This window comes from Schistocerca serialis, chromosome 5, assembly GCF_023864345.2.
Source record: "Schistocerca serialis cubense isolate TAMUIC-IGC-003099 chromosome 5, iqSchSeri2.2, whole genome shotgun sequence".
Classification (NCBI taxonomy): Eukaryota; Metazoa; Arthropoda; class Insecta; order Orthoptera; family Acrididae; genus Schistocerca; species Schistocerca serialis.
The window spans coordinates 340,882,501-340,897,560 of record NC_064642.1 but is presented as its reverse complement, the minus strand read 5'-3'; the positions used below and the strand labels follow the sequence as shown (position 1 = coordinate 340,897,560).

The following is a 15,060-nucleotide window of genomic DNA, read 5'->3' as shown; positions in this document are numbered from 1 at the left end:
AGAAAACCACAGGCACCTGCTATTAAAGGACTAGTATCTTAATGCTGGAGTACCATGAAATTAAGGGCTCAACTTTCTTTATCAATCATGGAACAGTAAATGTAAATGTATTCTCATATGGGGCATCAGACTTCCCATTTTCATTTGGCTATCAGTTATGTGTCAGAAATAAAACAAAGTTTATTTCCCTCTAAAGAGGTTTCTACTACCGAAATGATGTTTCCTCGGTCAAAGTCTATATAATATGGAATGTAGTGTTTAAAAAAGTAGTTAAACTAACTTTGCAGCCATTACTAATGCTCTTATGGTATCAGATAAAGACACATAACTACCAGAAGAAAATTGAAATATCAATATAAAACAAAGTTATTGCTCATACTTGGGACCATCACTATAAAACAAGACCACTGTTTGTACATCACAGATAAATCATGAGCAAACTATATGCAGAACTTGAAACCGTTCCAAAAAATTACTTTCCTCAAGTTTTCTTTATGGAGCAAATTAGCATTTGAGTGTGCTCATTTCACAGTGAAAATTTACCATATACCTGGGTATGTGAAGCAACTTGAAATTTGCTATGTCTTTCAGAACTTTTATCTGTGATCTAATTTACATTTCACACTGCTTAAAGACAATTTTAATAAATTTATTCAAGTACCAATATTTTTCATTTACAGCAACAGGAGGCAGTAGTGAACATCAATGGCATAACAGAAAAGGTGTACAACTTTGCTTCCACTGTTTTTTCCCCCCAACATTTGAGGCTTTAACGAAACAAATTGGTTACACATGTATCATTCAAATTATTTTCCATTGCTGGCCATTACTTTCTCCCATCTTCCTGGCAGTGCACGAATCCCGCGTCAAAAAAATTGTTCATCTTTTCAAGTGATCCACAAATCGATCCAATTTGTGACTTCCTCATGAGATTGGAAGCGTTGGTCAGCCAGGCCATGCACCATTGATCTAAACAGGTGATAGTCAGAGGGAGCAATGTCTGGAGAATACGGCGGGTGGGGTAGTACATCCCATTTTAATGTTTCCAAGTACATTTTGACCTCTTTTGCAATGAGGGGTCGAGCATTATCGTGCTGTAAAATCACTTTATCGTGCCTCTTGCTGTATTGCAGCCGTTCGTCTTTTAATGCTCTGCTCAAATGCATTAACTGCATTCGATAATGAGAACCTGTGATTGTTTCACTTGCTTTTGAAACCTCATAGTACACGACGCTGAGCTGGTCCCACCAAATGCAGAGCACGATCTTGGAGCCATGAATATTCGGTTTGGCCGTCGATGTGGATGCATGGCCGGGATATCCCCATGATTTTTTGGCTTTAGGTTTATCTTAATAAACCCATTTTTCTTCCCTGGTCACAGTGTAATGCAGAAATCCCTTCCATTTTTGCCTCTGAAGCAACTGTTCACAAACACACAAACACCGTTCAACGTCTCTTGGTTTCAGCTCTCACACAGGACCCAAGTTCCTTCTTTCTGAATCATGTCCATAGCCTTGAGACGTTTTGAAATGGCTTGCTCTGTCACTCCCACTAATCGTGCCACTTCTTGAGTTTGACACAAGTCTTCACTCAGCAATGTCTCCAATTCTGCATCTTTGAAAACATTCTCTCTTCCACCACTATGCCGGTCTACAATGTTAAAATCGCCTTTCTTGAAGTGTTGAAACCATTCACAACACATTCTTACCATACATACTTGAGAGCATTCGATGAGACTCAGCCACTGTTTTCATCATACTGAAACAAAACAGTAACACCTCCCGCAAATGACGAGAATTTGGCTCTTAAACTGACATTTTCAATCAATAACAACTTTATGATGCACACAGAAACTGACTAATGTTTGAATGAGGTTATGTTGACTGAGGTCTGAGCTAACTGCCTGACATCTGGGATCCATTTCTTTCAACTGGTACTTAAGGTTGTCACCACCGATCGGCAAATGGCGGAAGCAAAGTTGTACACCTGGTTAGGCAAAATGACAGAATAAGCAACCATAATCATCCATTATTTGAACGAATTTCTCTGGAAATTTCAACATTTAAAGCAACTTTACAGGAAGAATAAAATGGAAACTTAAATAATGATCTCCCAGAGTGACTTTCAATATCACTGTATATTTTGCTTTGGAACATCATTATGTAGATATCATGTTGTGAAAGGAAACATGCAGAAACTTACTTTTAACCCTGTTTTCTGAGTTGCGACTACTAGTTTCACCCTGGTAATTGTAATACTGCAGGCTTCGGCTAGTGTACTTCAGAAAAGTTTCAGCCGTTCTGCGAGCAAGTGTACATGCCTTGAGGAATGCTTCCTTCTGCTCTTGATGCTTGTTGATCAGCTGCGACACCATAGTCGCTTTGTCTGTTTTATCTGACGTACTGCTTGTGCCACTACTGCTGCCACACCAGTCCTCATCACGCTTGTACTCTCTTTCTAAACTGTCCAGTACTGAACACACCTGCAATAACATTTCTCATAAAAATAATGTCACTCCTTATGCAAAAATATGATTACTCACTTATAAACAGAAAAATAGGTTGAAGCGAGTGAGTGCACTATTCCCGCTACTTTCCATCACCATTATGGATGAGATAATAGCAGGAGTGACAGTACAAACAGCAGATTAAAAAATCAAAGCAACAGTATTTGCAAGTGATTTAAATGGTGTGGGAAATTGAGAAGGAAAGGTAAAAGAAGGGCTAAGTGTATAAGGGGAATGCAAAGAAGTGTGAAGTGATGGTGACGATAAGGAATAACATGAGAGTAGCAATGGATATAATTCTTAGAGTACTAAAGACAGTGGAAATTTCAAGTACATGGGAAGTGTAATAGAAGACAATGGGAAGAATGATTAGGAGATTAGTGAAGGACAGCACATCAATCCTCATAGAGTGTAAAGAGCTGATCTGGAATAAGAATGCACCACCAAAAAGCAAGTAAATGTTATAGCAATCATATTATGGACCAACACTCAAGTGTGCACTATTAATGTGAATAATGAAGAGAAGGCAGGAATGCATGATACAAGCTTGCAAGATCAAATTACTTGAATGGACAGAGTAAGGATTGAGTCAGTGGAAGAAACAGAGAAAGAGGGGCCCATGTAAGAGACTACAGAAAGACAAGGTTAAGATGGTATGGGAACTGGTAGGATACCAAGACAGGCTCATAAAATTACAATAAGAGGCAATAGACTTAGAGAAAAATAGAGAGACAGATGGATTCCTGGTGTGAAGGAACATGTGAAGAAGAGAGGAGAAGACTGGAGAGAGAAATATGGTGGGAGGATAGGAAGAAATGGAGAGGCTTGTGATCCAAGTAGACCCATCCAGGGCCTGGAGACTGTAAAAGAAGATGATAATTAACTTTTTAAAGTCTTGTATGATGTGTTACACCAAATATTATATTCATAGTTGACAAAAGATTTCACTGTTAGACTACTCCATGAAACAAATTAATAATCAGTTATTTAGAACCTTAGGAGCATTAATACAATGTGTTTCCTATGTACACCAGGTTGTCATAATAATCTAGCAATTAAAAACAGAAAAATCAATAATATCTCACTGTTGGGATAAAAAATGTAGCCTTTGTGTGAAAAATTCAAAAGACTGAAAATGTACTAACTTGCTCTGCAGTCTTATAGAAATTTATGCTGGCTGTAACCAATTTGTGCCTTTCTTCTGCACAGGTAACGAGCTGCTGCCACCTCTTGGTTACCTCTTCAGCAATTTCTCTTATACTTTGAGGATCATAATGGTTTGCACTTATCAGGGCTTCTGCTCTATGTTTCACTTGTACTGCAGAAGTGTGAGTTTTCTGGAACAGAAATTTCAGTCAAAGTGTTGACATCAACCTAACACTTCCACTCTGGAACAAAAAAGACATCAGTTAAAAAACATAGAAAACAAAAATACTTAATGTACTGTACTATACTACGAATATGAAAACTGAGAGTCATACTGCTTTTTTAATTTTGCATTAATTTTAGTAATGAACTCAAATGACATACAGTACAAAAATTTCTGCCAGGATGTAAATAACTTGGAGTGAAGAGGCCCACTCACCAAATAGCAGAAAGCATTGAGTCATCAACATGCGTGCACACACACAAAAGACAATTAAAACTAAGCTAGCTTTCAGAGGAAATCCTTTGACAAGCTAGAGTAAGGTGTGTGGGGAGAGGGGCTGCTACAAATTTTTTCCAAAAGCTAGTGAAGTTTTTGTTCTCCTTTGTGTGTGCCTCTCAGTGACTCAACACTTCTGCTGTTCCATTCTTAAATGAGTATACTTAAATTATTTAAAAAAAAGGATGGGAAATAAAATAATGCATACAACAGAAAGGAAATAATTATCCCTTGTTGGATGTTGGAGCAATAGGTATTATTGACAAACAACATCCTGGCAATGGAGGAGTCAAGATAAGCTGACAAAGTTTTTTTGTCACAATTGGTTTCATATTCAAAACATGAGAATGGCTTGTAGAACATGGTAAGTTGAGTTTATTGTCACTGACCTTCGAATGCTTCTCTGTGTGTTTCCACCTGTAATAATCTACCAAATACAAAGTTACAAATTTGGTGCTACATGACATGTGACAAAATATCTGTAGTGAGGACAAGCAAGGTGTGAGTAAAGTATGATAGAACAGTGAGTAACACAAGGCTTTCTATTATCACTGATGTATATACTGAGAAAGGTATGACACAACTACTAAGACTGATGGCACAGTTGAGTACAGTATAAGAAGAAGCTGCCAGTCTACTGTCATCTTCTGGAAATGTATCAAGAAGTCATTCATGACTGGGATAATGCAACTAATGTGGTGAAGAATTCTCAAAAGAATCAACTTGTTAATGGTAGAGGTAGACACAATGATTAACATAAATTGTCACTGATCATCATAACAGTAGGATAGTATATCAAACACTCTGCAAGTTTGTAATGTACAATGAGATCTACTGACAGTAGGCATGGTAAAGATGACTACTGAGTCAATGCACATCACTTTTAGGGTGTTTACATCTACCAGACAAGGGGATATGAAATTTAGAGTACGTGTCACCTACTGGCTGCATCTTTACTACACTGCTCAGCAAAGAAGTTGTCTCTGAAATAATTCCAATGCAGATTTCTGGCAAAAGATCAATACTTCGAGAACTATACCATTTTTGCAGAGTAACAGAGTCTAGCCGACTGTAACATCCAAGTTAGACAAAACTGAAAATTTTTGAAAGAATTGTCACTTGTGTAGAATGAAAAGGAACAGGGGAAAATATCCATTAAGTGGTATATAAATATTAGAGTAGAACACCCTTCAAGGAAAAGTTGATAAATTTAAACAGTCAGTCAGTTAATGTCACAATACTCAGAATATTATTCATGAGGGGCAAATAAAGTAGAGGTTTTTTGTTGATATTATATAAGCCACACCACAATGCAGATCTGTTTGCTGGGCTGGAAAAGTGTGTAACATTTATTACTTCATGAACTGTCATGCTAAAAAGGCAAAAATGACATTGTCTGACAGACTCACCTTCAAAAACATTTCATTTTCTTTTATAATAACAACTGCCAATTTTTTTATCATTTAGAATATACAAAAGTAAAGAGAAATAAACTTCAAATAATACACTGCACTCATAACCATACCTCTATGGCAACCTGGAACTGTTCATGTTCTTTCTTCAGCTGCTCAGCATCCTGTAAGCAGCTTGGAATGGCAAAACTAGCCATAAGCATCGCTTCACCATTACGTATCCAGCTAACCACCTATACAAACACAGCAGAAGTGTAAGTATCAGCATCAAAAAAGCAAATAATCACAAGAAATACAACACTGAAAGTGATACACAGTAGTTTCAGACAATTAAAAAATATACTTCAGTATTTATTCCACTATGAGGTGACAATTCTTCTTTTCAGGCATCATTAAGAACTAATTCGTGTGTGTCCAGTTCTTTCTTTCCATTTATTTTATGTTTTATGTATTTATAAATGTTGGTTTCTAAATTATTTGTAAGACTTCTTATAAGCTGCTTGTCATTTGAATGTAACATAAAATATGTAGATTGCACAGTTAGATGTAAGAGAGGGCCATCTGACCCCAGTCTATCTAGGATAAATGAATCAGTAAGTTATAGATAAAATAAGGATAGAAAAGTTATTTACAGATATACAAACCTGATTAGCATCTGCTTGAAACTGACACAGCTGAAGGCATTGCTCCAGTTTGACACGGCGCAACTCTGCAAGGTCCTCCAGGTCCATTTCTCTTTCGTGCAGAAATTCAAGCAGCACCTGCACCCGTGTCTGTGCAGAATACTGCGAGTCAGCCATTAGCGACAGTCCCGATGTCTCAAATGCCTGAAACAATTTATTTCAGTTGCAGTACTGTCACTAAACAAATAACTAGTAGGTCAAATAATATAGCATATATTCAAAGATGTATTAGGCAAGTATTAAAACCTTCAGCTCATTTATATAGTCATAATCCATATGCTTAAACTTCACACAGTTGCAGGATAGTTTTCTGGTGATAAAATATGTGGCAAACATTTGTTAAATAATTCCTTTCCATAAACAGGGCTATGCAGTTAACATAATTTTGGCAGTGAAGACACCATGAAAAAACAGCAAATAACCTGAGAAATATTAAAGTGGGCTATGAAACTGATGGTATATCACATTTGTATGTGTGGAAGAAGCTTCATGATAATAAGTAGAGTAAGGTGTTTATAGTTAATAGGATGTTTTAGTGTCTAATCTCCTTTATCTCATTTTTAAAGCACTTTCTGCATACAGGAATTCTTTACAAACACAGATAACATAATCTCAATATTGCATTTATCTGATGGTAATAACATAATCAGAAACTAAAGGAAGTGGAGAGAGAGAGAGAGAGAGAGAGAGAGAGAGAGAGAGAGAGAGAGAGAGAGAGAATGAGGAAGCAGTGGTTTCCCAGTTGGTGCCACTTGCTGGCTGGAGACCTCACAGTCATCATTCAGATCTTTCTATTGCTTTCCTTCTCTGTATTCTACTATCTCTTTCCACATCTCAGAAATAATTTTTGATACATCAATTCTACATATTCCACTCACCTATGTTTCAGCAACAGACAGATCTGATACTTCTATCTGCTTACATAATTTATATTCAACTTTGACTTCTGGTATTTACAACATATTTTTAAAAACAATGATATTTTCACAAAAGAGCAAGTTAAGGGGATAACAACTTTCTGTCTCACATTGCTGATACCATTATTTTGGCTTAAAGTAACTTCACTTTTTCTCAACAGACATACAGAAATACAATATGTCTGGTAAAGGGTAATTATTTAGCAAACAACAAGGAAGATTACACAGTCAATAAAACAAGACTATTCATAACTACATTGATTTCTTATAGTTATTAGTACTTCAAGGTTTTTATCACAGTGAGGTCCTTCATTGTTCATCATGCGATGTGCACATGAGATTCATAACATATGGTGGTACATCCACATTTCAAATGCATTTAGCCATTTCACGGACAAATTTGTGATTGTACAGGCTTATACCCCATACAGAAATACTAATAGGACATACCACTAGAGGATAAGCCTTTGTGACTGCATATCAAATGTTTGATCTCATTTCTTCTGTCAATCAGCATCCAAAATATTTCAGGTTACCTTTTTATTTATATTCTCAACCAAGCTGATGATCTCAGTGTCTATCCTCTTCTGACTGATAACCATGGTTTTAGTTTTTTGGAAATTGATATTAAGTCAAAACTCTTTACTGGCCAGGTTAATTCTGTCTACTGTGAGCTGAGATCTGCTATGTTGTCAATGCTTATTACAGTGCAACTTGGACTGAGGATGTCATTTAAGCATTTAAAATTGATCTTTAGTCATTCACTGACAGCATCCAAGGCAATTCCTTCAGAGTATAGGTTGAAGAGAGCTGAAGATAAAACACATCCTTGTCTGAGACCTTTCTGTGTTCTGTGCTCACTGACATGTCATCTACAAACTTGATATGGGCCTTTTGAATCCAGTACAGTTGGTTAATCATACTGGTACTGTTATTATCAAGCTGTAACAATTATAGCTTATCAACAAGCATGTAATATTTGATGTTGTCAAATGTGTTTTTGTAATCAATAAAGCAAGCAGAGTCTTTTACTTGGTGGTTACATCATTTCTGAACTAAGACCCGATTAGAAAACAGGGCATCCCTTTTTGTTTGGAGGTGATTCCTACATCCAAAATGTGTTTCACTAATGTTTTCTTCTACACGTATACACATACTCCAAAAACCACTGTGAAGCACATGGTAGAGGGCATTTCCCATAGTACCATGCATTAGTTTTTCCCCATTTAACTTGTGTATGAAGCATGTGAAGAATGACTGCTTAAATTCCTCTGTGTCTAATCTGGTCTTTGCAGTCCTTACTGGGACAATAACTGGGACAAAGAAGTATATTCACAGATTCCCCAGCTAATACTGGTTCTTAAAACTTTGCAACTAGGATTCGATGGGATGATTGGCTTATGCATTCAAGCATTTCCCACACTACGTTTTTCAGCATTTCAGTGACACTGTCATGTGAGTTAAACAAGCCTATGGCAATGCATTCTGTTTTTCTTTACATATGTTCACGATCCACTTTTAGATCTATTTGGTGTTGATCCTACACACTTGAGCAATACCCTAGTACAAATCACACAACTGTTTTGCAAGCATTCTCCTTTGTAGACTCATTGCATTTGTATCAGTATTTTTCCAAGGGATCAAAGTCTACCTATGGTAAGGTGATGTGATCATTTAATTTCATATCCACACAAATTGTTAGACTGAGGTAATTGTGCAAGTTGACTTATTCTAATAGTGACTCACTGATGTTATAGTCATAGAATACAATTTTTTGTGTTTTATGATGCACACAATTCCACGTATCTGTACTTTTGAGGCAAGTTACCAATGTTTAGAGATTTTGAAATCTTTCTGAGAACTGCTTGGATATTTGTTCAGCTTTCTTTGAGATAGTGCTTCATAACATACAATTTCATCATTGGCAAAGTCTGAAGTTATTATATATTTGGTGTGCCAGGTCACTGAAACACAAGGTGTTGATAAAATCCCACTATCATTTCAAAATATTGCAGCCTGGAAACTACTAGAGATAGAGTAACGTGATCTGCTGTAAAATGTTTAGCAGCTCTCAAAGTTTTTTGCTTTGCCCTTTGTTGCAGATCAAAATGGTGGGAGATCAAGAGCAGGGGCAATGTGTCATGTGGTATGCAGGATCCAAACCTGTGACAACAGTAGTGTCGAATTACTGACTCCAATAAGGCAGAGCACCATCAGCAAAGGGAAGCATAATGTGGTTCAACGATGTTACAGAAATAGGCAGTGTCAAAGACTTTCCTTGAAGTGGTTGTCGCCCTGTGCCTCAAGTATATGTTAACAGATTGTAAACTGCATTTCATTGGAGCATTGAGAGGTCAACTTGTGCATCATGGAAATTTCAGAAATTGAGATCACCTGTTGATAAAATGTTACAAATGTGGTTATGCCTTTTTCTGTACAAAGTGCTAATGACACAAATATTGCAGTCAAACCATTGTCATATATTTTGTGCATTTGCACATTTCATGCTGCCCTCCATAGATGCTTGCCACAATGCCAGGATTATGGGCTCCAAAAACCTACACGACACATGAAAACACATCCTCAATAGCACGAAGATTAATGTTTGGTGTGGCATAATACACAATAGGATGATAAGATTAGGTTTTCTCTGCAGAGAAAATCCTAACAAGAAATGTTGACCTGGATGCACTCTAACAGTTCCTGCTACCACAGATTGAAGACCTGCAGCCGTCCTTCATTTTGCAGCATGATGCTGATGCTCACACTGGATTTTAATGTGTGGGATGTGCTAGATGACTCTTTTCCTGAGAGGTAGATGGGTAGTGATAGTCGCATCGTGTGGCCCACTGTACTCTCCCAGTGTCACGCCTTTAGACTTCTTTTTATGTGGTTACATGAAGGATCATATCTAGACAACACCAGTCAATAACATTGCTATCCTTTCTCCATATCCAAGGTGACAATTACTGAACTACATGAAAAATAAAAAATAAAAATAAAATAAAAATAAAAAACACATAAGTTCAACACAAACTGTGGCGAGCACACACTTTATTGAACCTGTAAACATCACTAGAGATATTTGGATTTAAGTTATTACATGTTTGATATGCCTGCCGTCATTGATGATGATGTGGCGCAGACAAATAGCGAAATTGTGCATGACCTGCTGAAGTGCTGGAACATTGATGCTGTTGATGATCTCCTGAATGACTACTTTTGGCTCAGCAGTGGTTTTGGGGTTGTTGCTGTACACCTTGTCTTTAATATAGCCCCACAAAAAGGAGTCCCACATGTTCAGATCTGGAGATTACGGCCGCCAATTCAGGCCCGTGCCAGTGGTCTCTGGGTACACCAGACCAAGAATGCTCTTCCAGGACACCGAACACTCCTGGTTCGACAGGGTCAACATCCTGTCGAAATCAGGGTTACTTTGGATAATGGGATGAAATCACCTTCCAAAACCTTCACGTACAATTTGGTAGTCATCGTGCCATCAAGGAATATTACACCAATAATTCCGTGACTGGACACTGTACACCACAGAGTCATCCTCTGATGGTGAAGAGACATCTCGATCGCGAAATGCGGAATCTCAGTCTGCCAAATTCGCAAAGTTCCCTTATTGACGAACCTGTCCAAATGAAAGTGGGCTTCATTGCTAAGCCAAACAATACTAATTTCCATCATGCCCTTCAGCCAACAGTGCAATTTTAACATCCTAACACGAACTGTTGAAAAGTTAAGAGGATTTTATTCCATATGCCGGCTGGGGTGGCCGAGCGGTTCTAGACGCTACAGTCTGGAACCGCGCAACCTCTTCGGTCGCAGGTTCGAATCGTGCCTCGGGCACGGATGTGTGTGATGTTCTTAGGTTAGTTTCGTTTAAGTAGTTCTAAGTTCTAGAGGACTGATGACCTCAGAAGTTTAAGTCCCATAGTGCTCAGAGCCATTTGAACAATTTTGTATTCCATATAGTTCAGTAACTCTCATCCTGTATCAGGGAATTGGATGCTGCAATGTTGATCCGTATACGGTCAGAACTTAAATTTCACCTCGATATTCTAGGAGCGACGAACCTGCTGGGTTAGCCGAGAGCACTAATGCGCCGCTTCCCGGACTCGGGTAGGCGTGCCAGCCCCGGATATAATCCGCTCGCCGGATTAACGACGAGGGCCCGTGCGCCGGACAGCCCGGATGTGGTTTTCAGGTGGTTTTCCACATACCTCTAGGTGAATACTGGGCTGGTCCCCACGTCCCGCCACAGTTACACGACTCACAGACATTTGAAACGCATCACACTTTTCTACAATTTATACTAGATGCAGACAGACGAGGTACTCCGATTCCGTCCCGGGGGGTACAGGGCGGCAGCAGGAAGGACATCCGACCACCCCTTCACACTAACATGCCAAATCCGAATTAACCACGCCAACCCCGTGCACAATGCGGGACAAGGTGCAAGCGATACAATAGAATTCTAGGAGCGATGAGTGGCCCACAATCTAAAACTCTGGCACAAAAACTTTTTTGAAGTTATAATGGGACTTCGCGGAGAACCTGTGCTGTGTGAACAAGGGTCCCAGTTTTGTGACCTGGGAGACGCCTTATGTGAGGAGCAGAAAACTTCCACCATTGGGGTGGAGAACAGAGATGAGAGAGTGTACCTGCGCGAGCTCCTGGCCCTGCTGGAGCACGGCGAAGGTGGTGGCCTGCATGCGCGCGACGCTCTCGTTGTGCAGGCGCAGCATGGCCTCGGCCTGGGCGGCGTCGCGGCACGTGTCGGCGCGCTGCAGCTGGTCGGACCAGAGGTCCAGCTGCGAGGACACCTCCAGCGCGTCGCGCTCGAACAGGCGCAGCCGCAGGCACAGGTCGAGGCGCAGCTTGCGCGCGTCCCACAGCGCCTCCAGCTCGTCGCGCGTCTTGCCCAGCCGGCCCAGCGCCGCCTCCACCGCCGCCACCGAGCCCGTCGCGTCCATCTCCGGCGTCACGCCCGCCGACCTGCAGCGTACAGCAACACCACCGCTCCAGTACACGCAAACTCACACACATATACACTGAAGCGCCGAAGAAACTAGTATAGGCATGGGTATTCAAACACAGAGCGACGTATACAGGTAAAATACGGCGCTGCGGTCGGCAACGCCTATACAAGACAACAAGTGTCTGGCCCACTTGTTAGATCGGTTACTGCTGCTACAGTGGCAGATTATCACGATTTGAGTTTGAACGAGGTGTTATAGTCAACGGACGAGCGATGGGACACAGTATTTGCGCCGTGCGGGATTAGCCGAGCGGTCTTGGGCGCTGCAGTCATGGACTGTGCGGCTCGTCCCGGCGGAGGTTCGAGTCCTCCCTCGGGCATGGGTGTGTGTGTTTGTCCTTAGGATAATTTAGGTTAAGTAGTATGTAAGCTTAGGGACTGATGACTTTAGCAGTTAGGTCCCATAAGATTTCACACACATTTGAACATTTGAACAGTATTTGCGATGCAGCGATGAAGTGGGGATTTTTCCGTACGACCATTTCACAAGTCTACCGTGAATATCAGGAATCTGGTAAAACATTAAATCTCCGACATCACTGCGGCCGGAAAAAAATATTGCAAGAACGGGACCAGCGATGACAGAAGAAAACCGCTCAACGTGACAGAAGAGCAATCCTTCCGCAAATTGCTGCAGATTTCAATGTTGGGCCATCAACAAGTGTCGACGTGCAAACCATTCAATGAAACATAATCCATACGGGCTTTCGGAGCCGACCGCCCACTTGTGTACCCTTGATGACTGCACGACACAAAGCTTTACGCCGAGCGGATGGACGTGTAGAGTGTGGAGACAAACTCAGGCATCCATGGACCTTGCATGTCAGCAGGGGACTGTTCAAGCTGGTGGAGGCTCTGTGCTGGTATGGGGAGTGTGCAGTCAGAGTGATATGGGACACGCCTAGATATGACTCTCACAGGTGACGCGTACATAAGCATCCCGACTAATCACCTGTATCCATTCATGCTCACTGTGCAATCCGATGGAGTTGGGCACTTCCAGCAGGACAATGCGACACCCCACACGTCCACAACTCCTACAGAGTGATTCCAGAAACACTCTTCTGAGTTTAAACACTTCTACTGGCCACCAAACTCCCCAGACACGAATATTAATGAGCATATCTGGGATGCTTTGCAACGTGCTGTTGAGAAGAAATCTCCACCCCCGTCGTACTCTTACGGATTTATGGACAGCCCTGCAAGATTCATGGTGTCAATTCCCTCCAGAACTGCTTTAGACGTTAGTTGAGTCCATGACACGTCGTGTTGCGGCACTTCTGCGCGCTCGCGGGGGTCCTACGCCATGTTACAGGTGTGCTAGTTTCTTTGGCTCTTCAGTGTACAACAGAGCGCTAGTAGGCTAACAGTAACGTTTTACTAACCAGACATCAGTAGGGTTTCGCGTTTCTTTCTATTACCTGATACGTTATTGTACATTTCTAACTCAACGCCCACGTAGACTGTATGGACTGCACAGATTTGTTTTTCTTTAATCGAATTTTTATGTTATTCAGATTTTGCAACACCTTCCACACTTTTCACGCTAATTAAGGCCCTAAAAGTGTGGTTTTTTCGGATGTATTTCAGATCAAAAAGCTATTCTGATAGCTGTAGTCCACGGTTTTGTAAATCATGCATTTTGCCTTCTTTCTTCATATCTAACAGAGATGTGAAATACCAATTTTCATAGATTTAGATTTAATTTTTTTTATTAATATAAGGAAATATTTTCATCCCCAATTTCACCCCCTTAGGGGTTGAATTTCCAAAAGCAGTGAAACAGTATCTTTTTCTTTTAACTTCTAAACGAGAAGTCAAATACAGATATTCCTAGGATTAGCTTTAAAAATGCTTTCACAATGAAATATTTTCATAGAACATTCCATCCCCTATTTCACTCCCTTACGAGTTCAGTTTCCTAACATATGAAGCATGTATTTTTTCTATGTAATCGAGAAACCAAATACCAGTTTTCACAGATGTAGCTTTAAAAATACTTCAGTGGTTCTTTAATGATGACTTTTTTTTTAATTTTCATCTGCTGTTTCAAGCTCTTAGAGGCTAAATTTACAAAAATGCTGAAACACGTATTTCTTTATTTCTGACCGAGAAACTAAATACCAATTTTTGTAAGTCTAACTTCAAAATTGGCTGAATAGCGGCATATTTTCAAAAAATCGTTCATCCCCTCTTTCACCGCCATTGGGATGGAATTCCGAAAATGCCCTTCTTAAACGACGTCTGCAGCATAAAGTCAACTCCCTCCTACACAGCCTAACACAGCGTACGAAAAGTTAGACGACAGACTTTGCATATGAAATTATGAGAATTTAATAAAAAAAGAAAATAAGTAGACCAAATCAATGGTATTAAACAAAGAAGAATTATAATCAAGAAAAGTCTGTTATACAACTGGACGGTATAGGCTGTAGACTATCTGACAATATCAGAACTGAATGACGGCCTCAAGGAATCCAAGTATGTGAAGGGCCTTGCATATTAAAATACGACCGGACTTCAGAAAGTAAGCTAAACATTATTATGACACGCCAGTAACTTTTACTGAATGTTGCACTACAGTTCAAAGTGACACTGATACATGACTCTACTTTTTAGTATTAGTCATAAAGTCTCTGAAAAAGAACAGTCGGAACGTTCTACCAATCGTTCAGTTGCTCGACGATAGGAATATGGTCTTTGGTCACGGAGCCATTCGAGAACCGCCGTGTGAACGTCCTTGCAGCTGCTGAGAATCAGTTCCTCGGTTGACTGGACACTGTCCTCTGTGACCGACGTCGGTGACCTTCCTTCCCGTTCAGCATCACCCTGTGTACGCGGTCCTGGTAA

General features: G+C 40.1%; 1 protein-coding gene across 1 annotated transcript in view; it reads right to left on the bottom strand.

The window, feature by feature from the left end:
* Positions 1-15,060, bottom strand: part of LOC126480962 (kalirin) — a 1,643,174-nt gene that overhangs the window by 803,109 nt on the left and 825,005 nt on the right. Inside the window, exons 17-21 of the mRNA XM_050104391.1 lie at positions 11,834-12,167; positions 6,208-6,390; positions 5,677-5,796; positions 3,652-3,843; positions 2,203-2,482 (exon numbers count right to left, since the gene is read on the bottom strand). Of these exons, the coding sequence (XP_049960348.1) occupies positions 2,203-2,482; positions 3,652-3,843; positions 5,677-5,796; positions 6,208-6,390; positions 11,834-12,167 (1,109 nt within the window). The remainder of the gene's footprint in view (positions 1-2,202; positions 2,483-3,651; positions 3,844-5,676; positions 5,797-6,207; positions 6,391-11,833; positions 12,168-15,060) is intronic.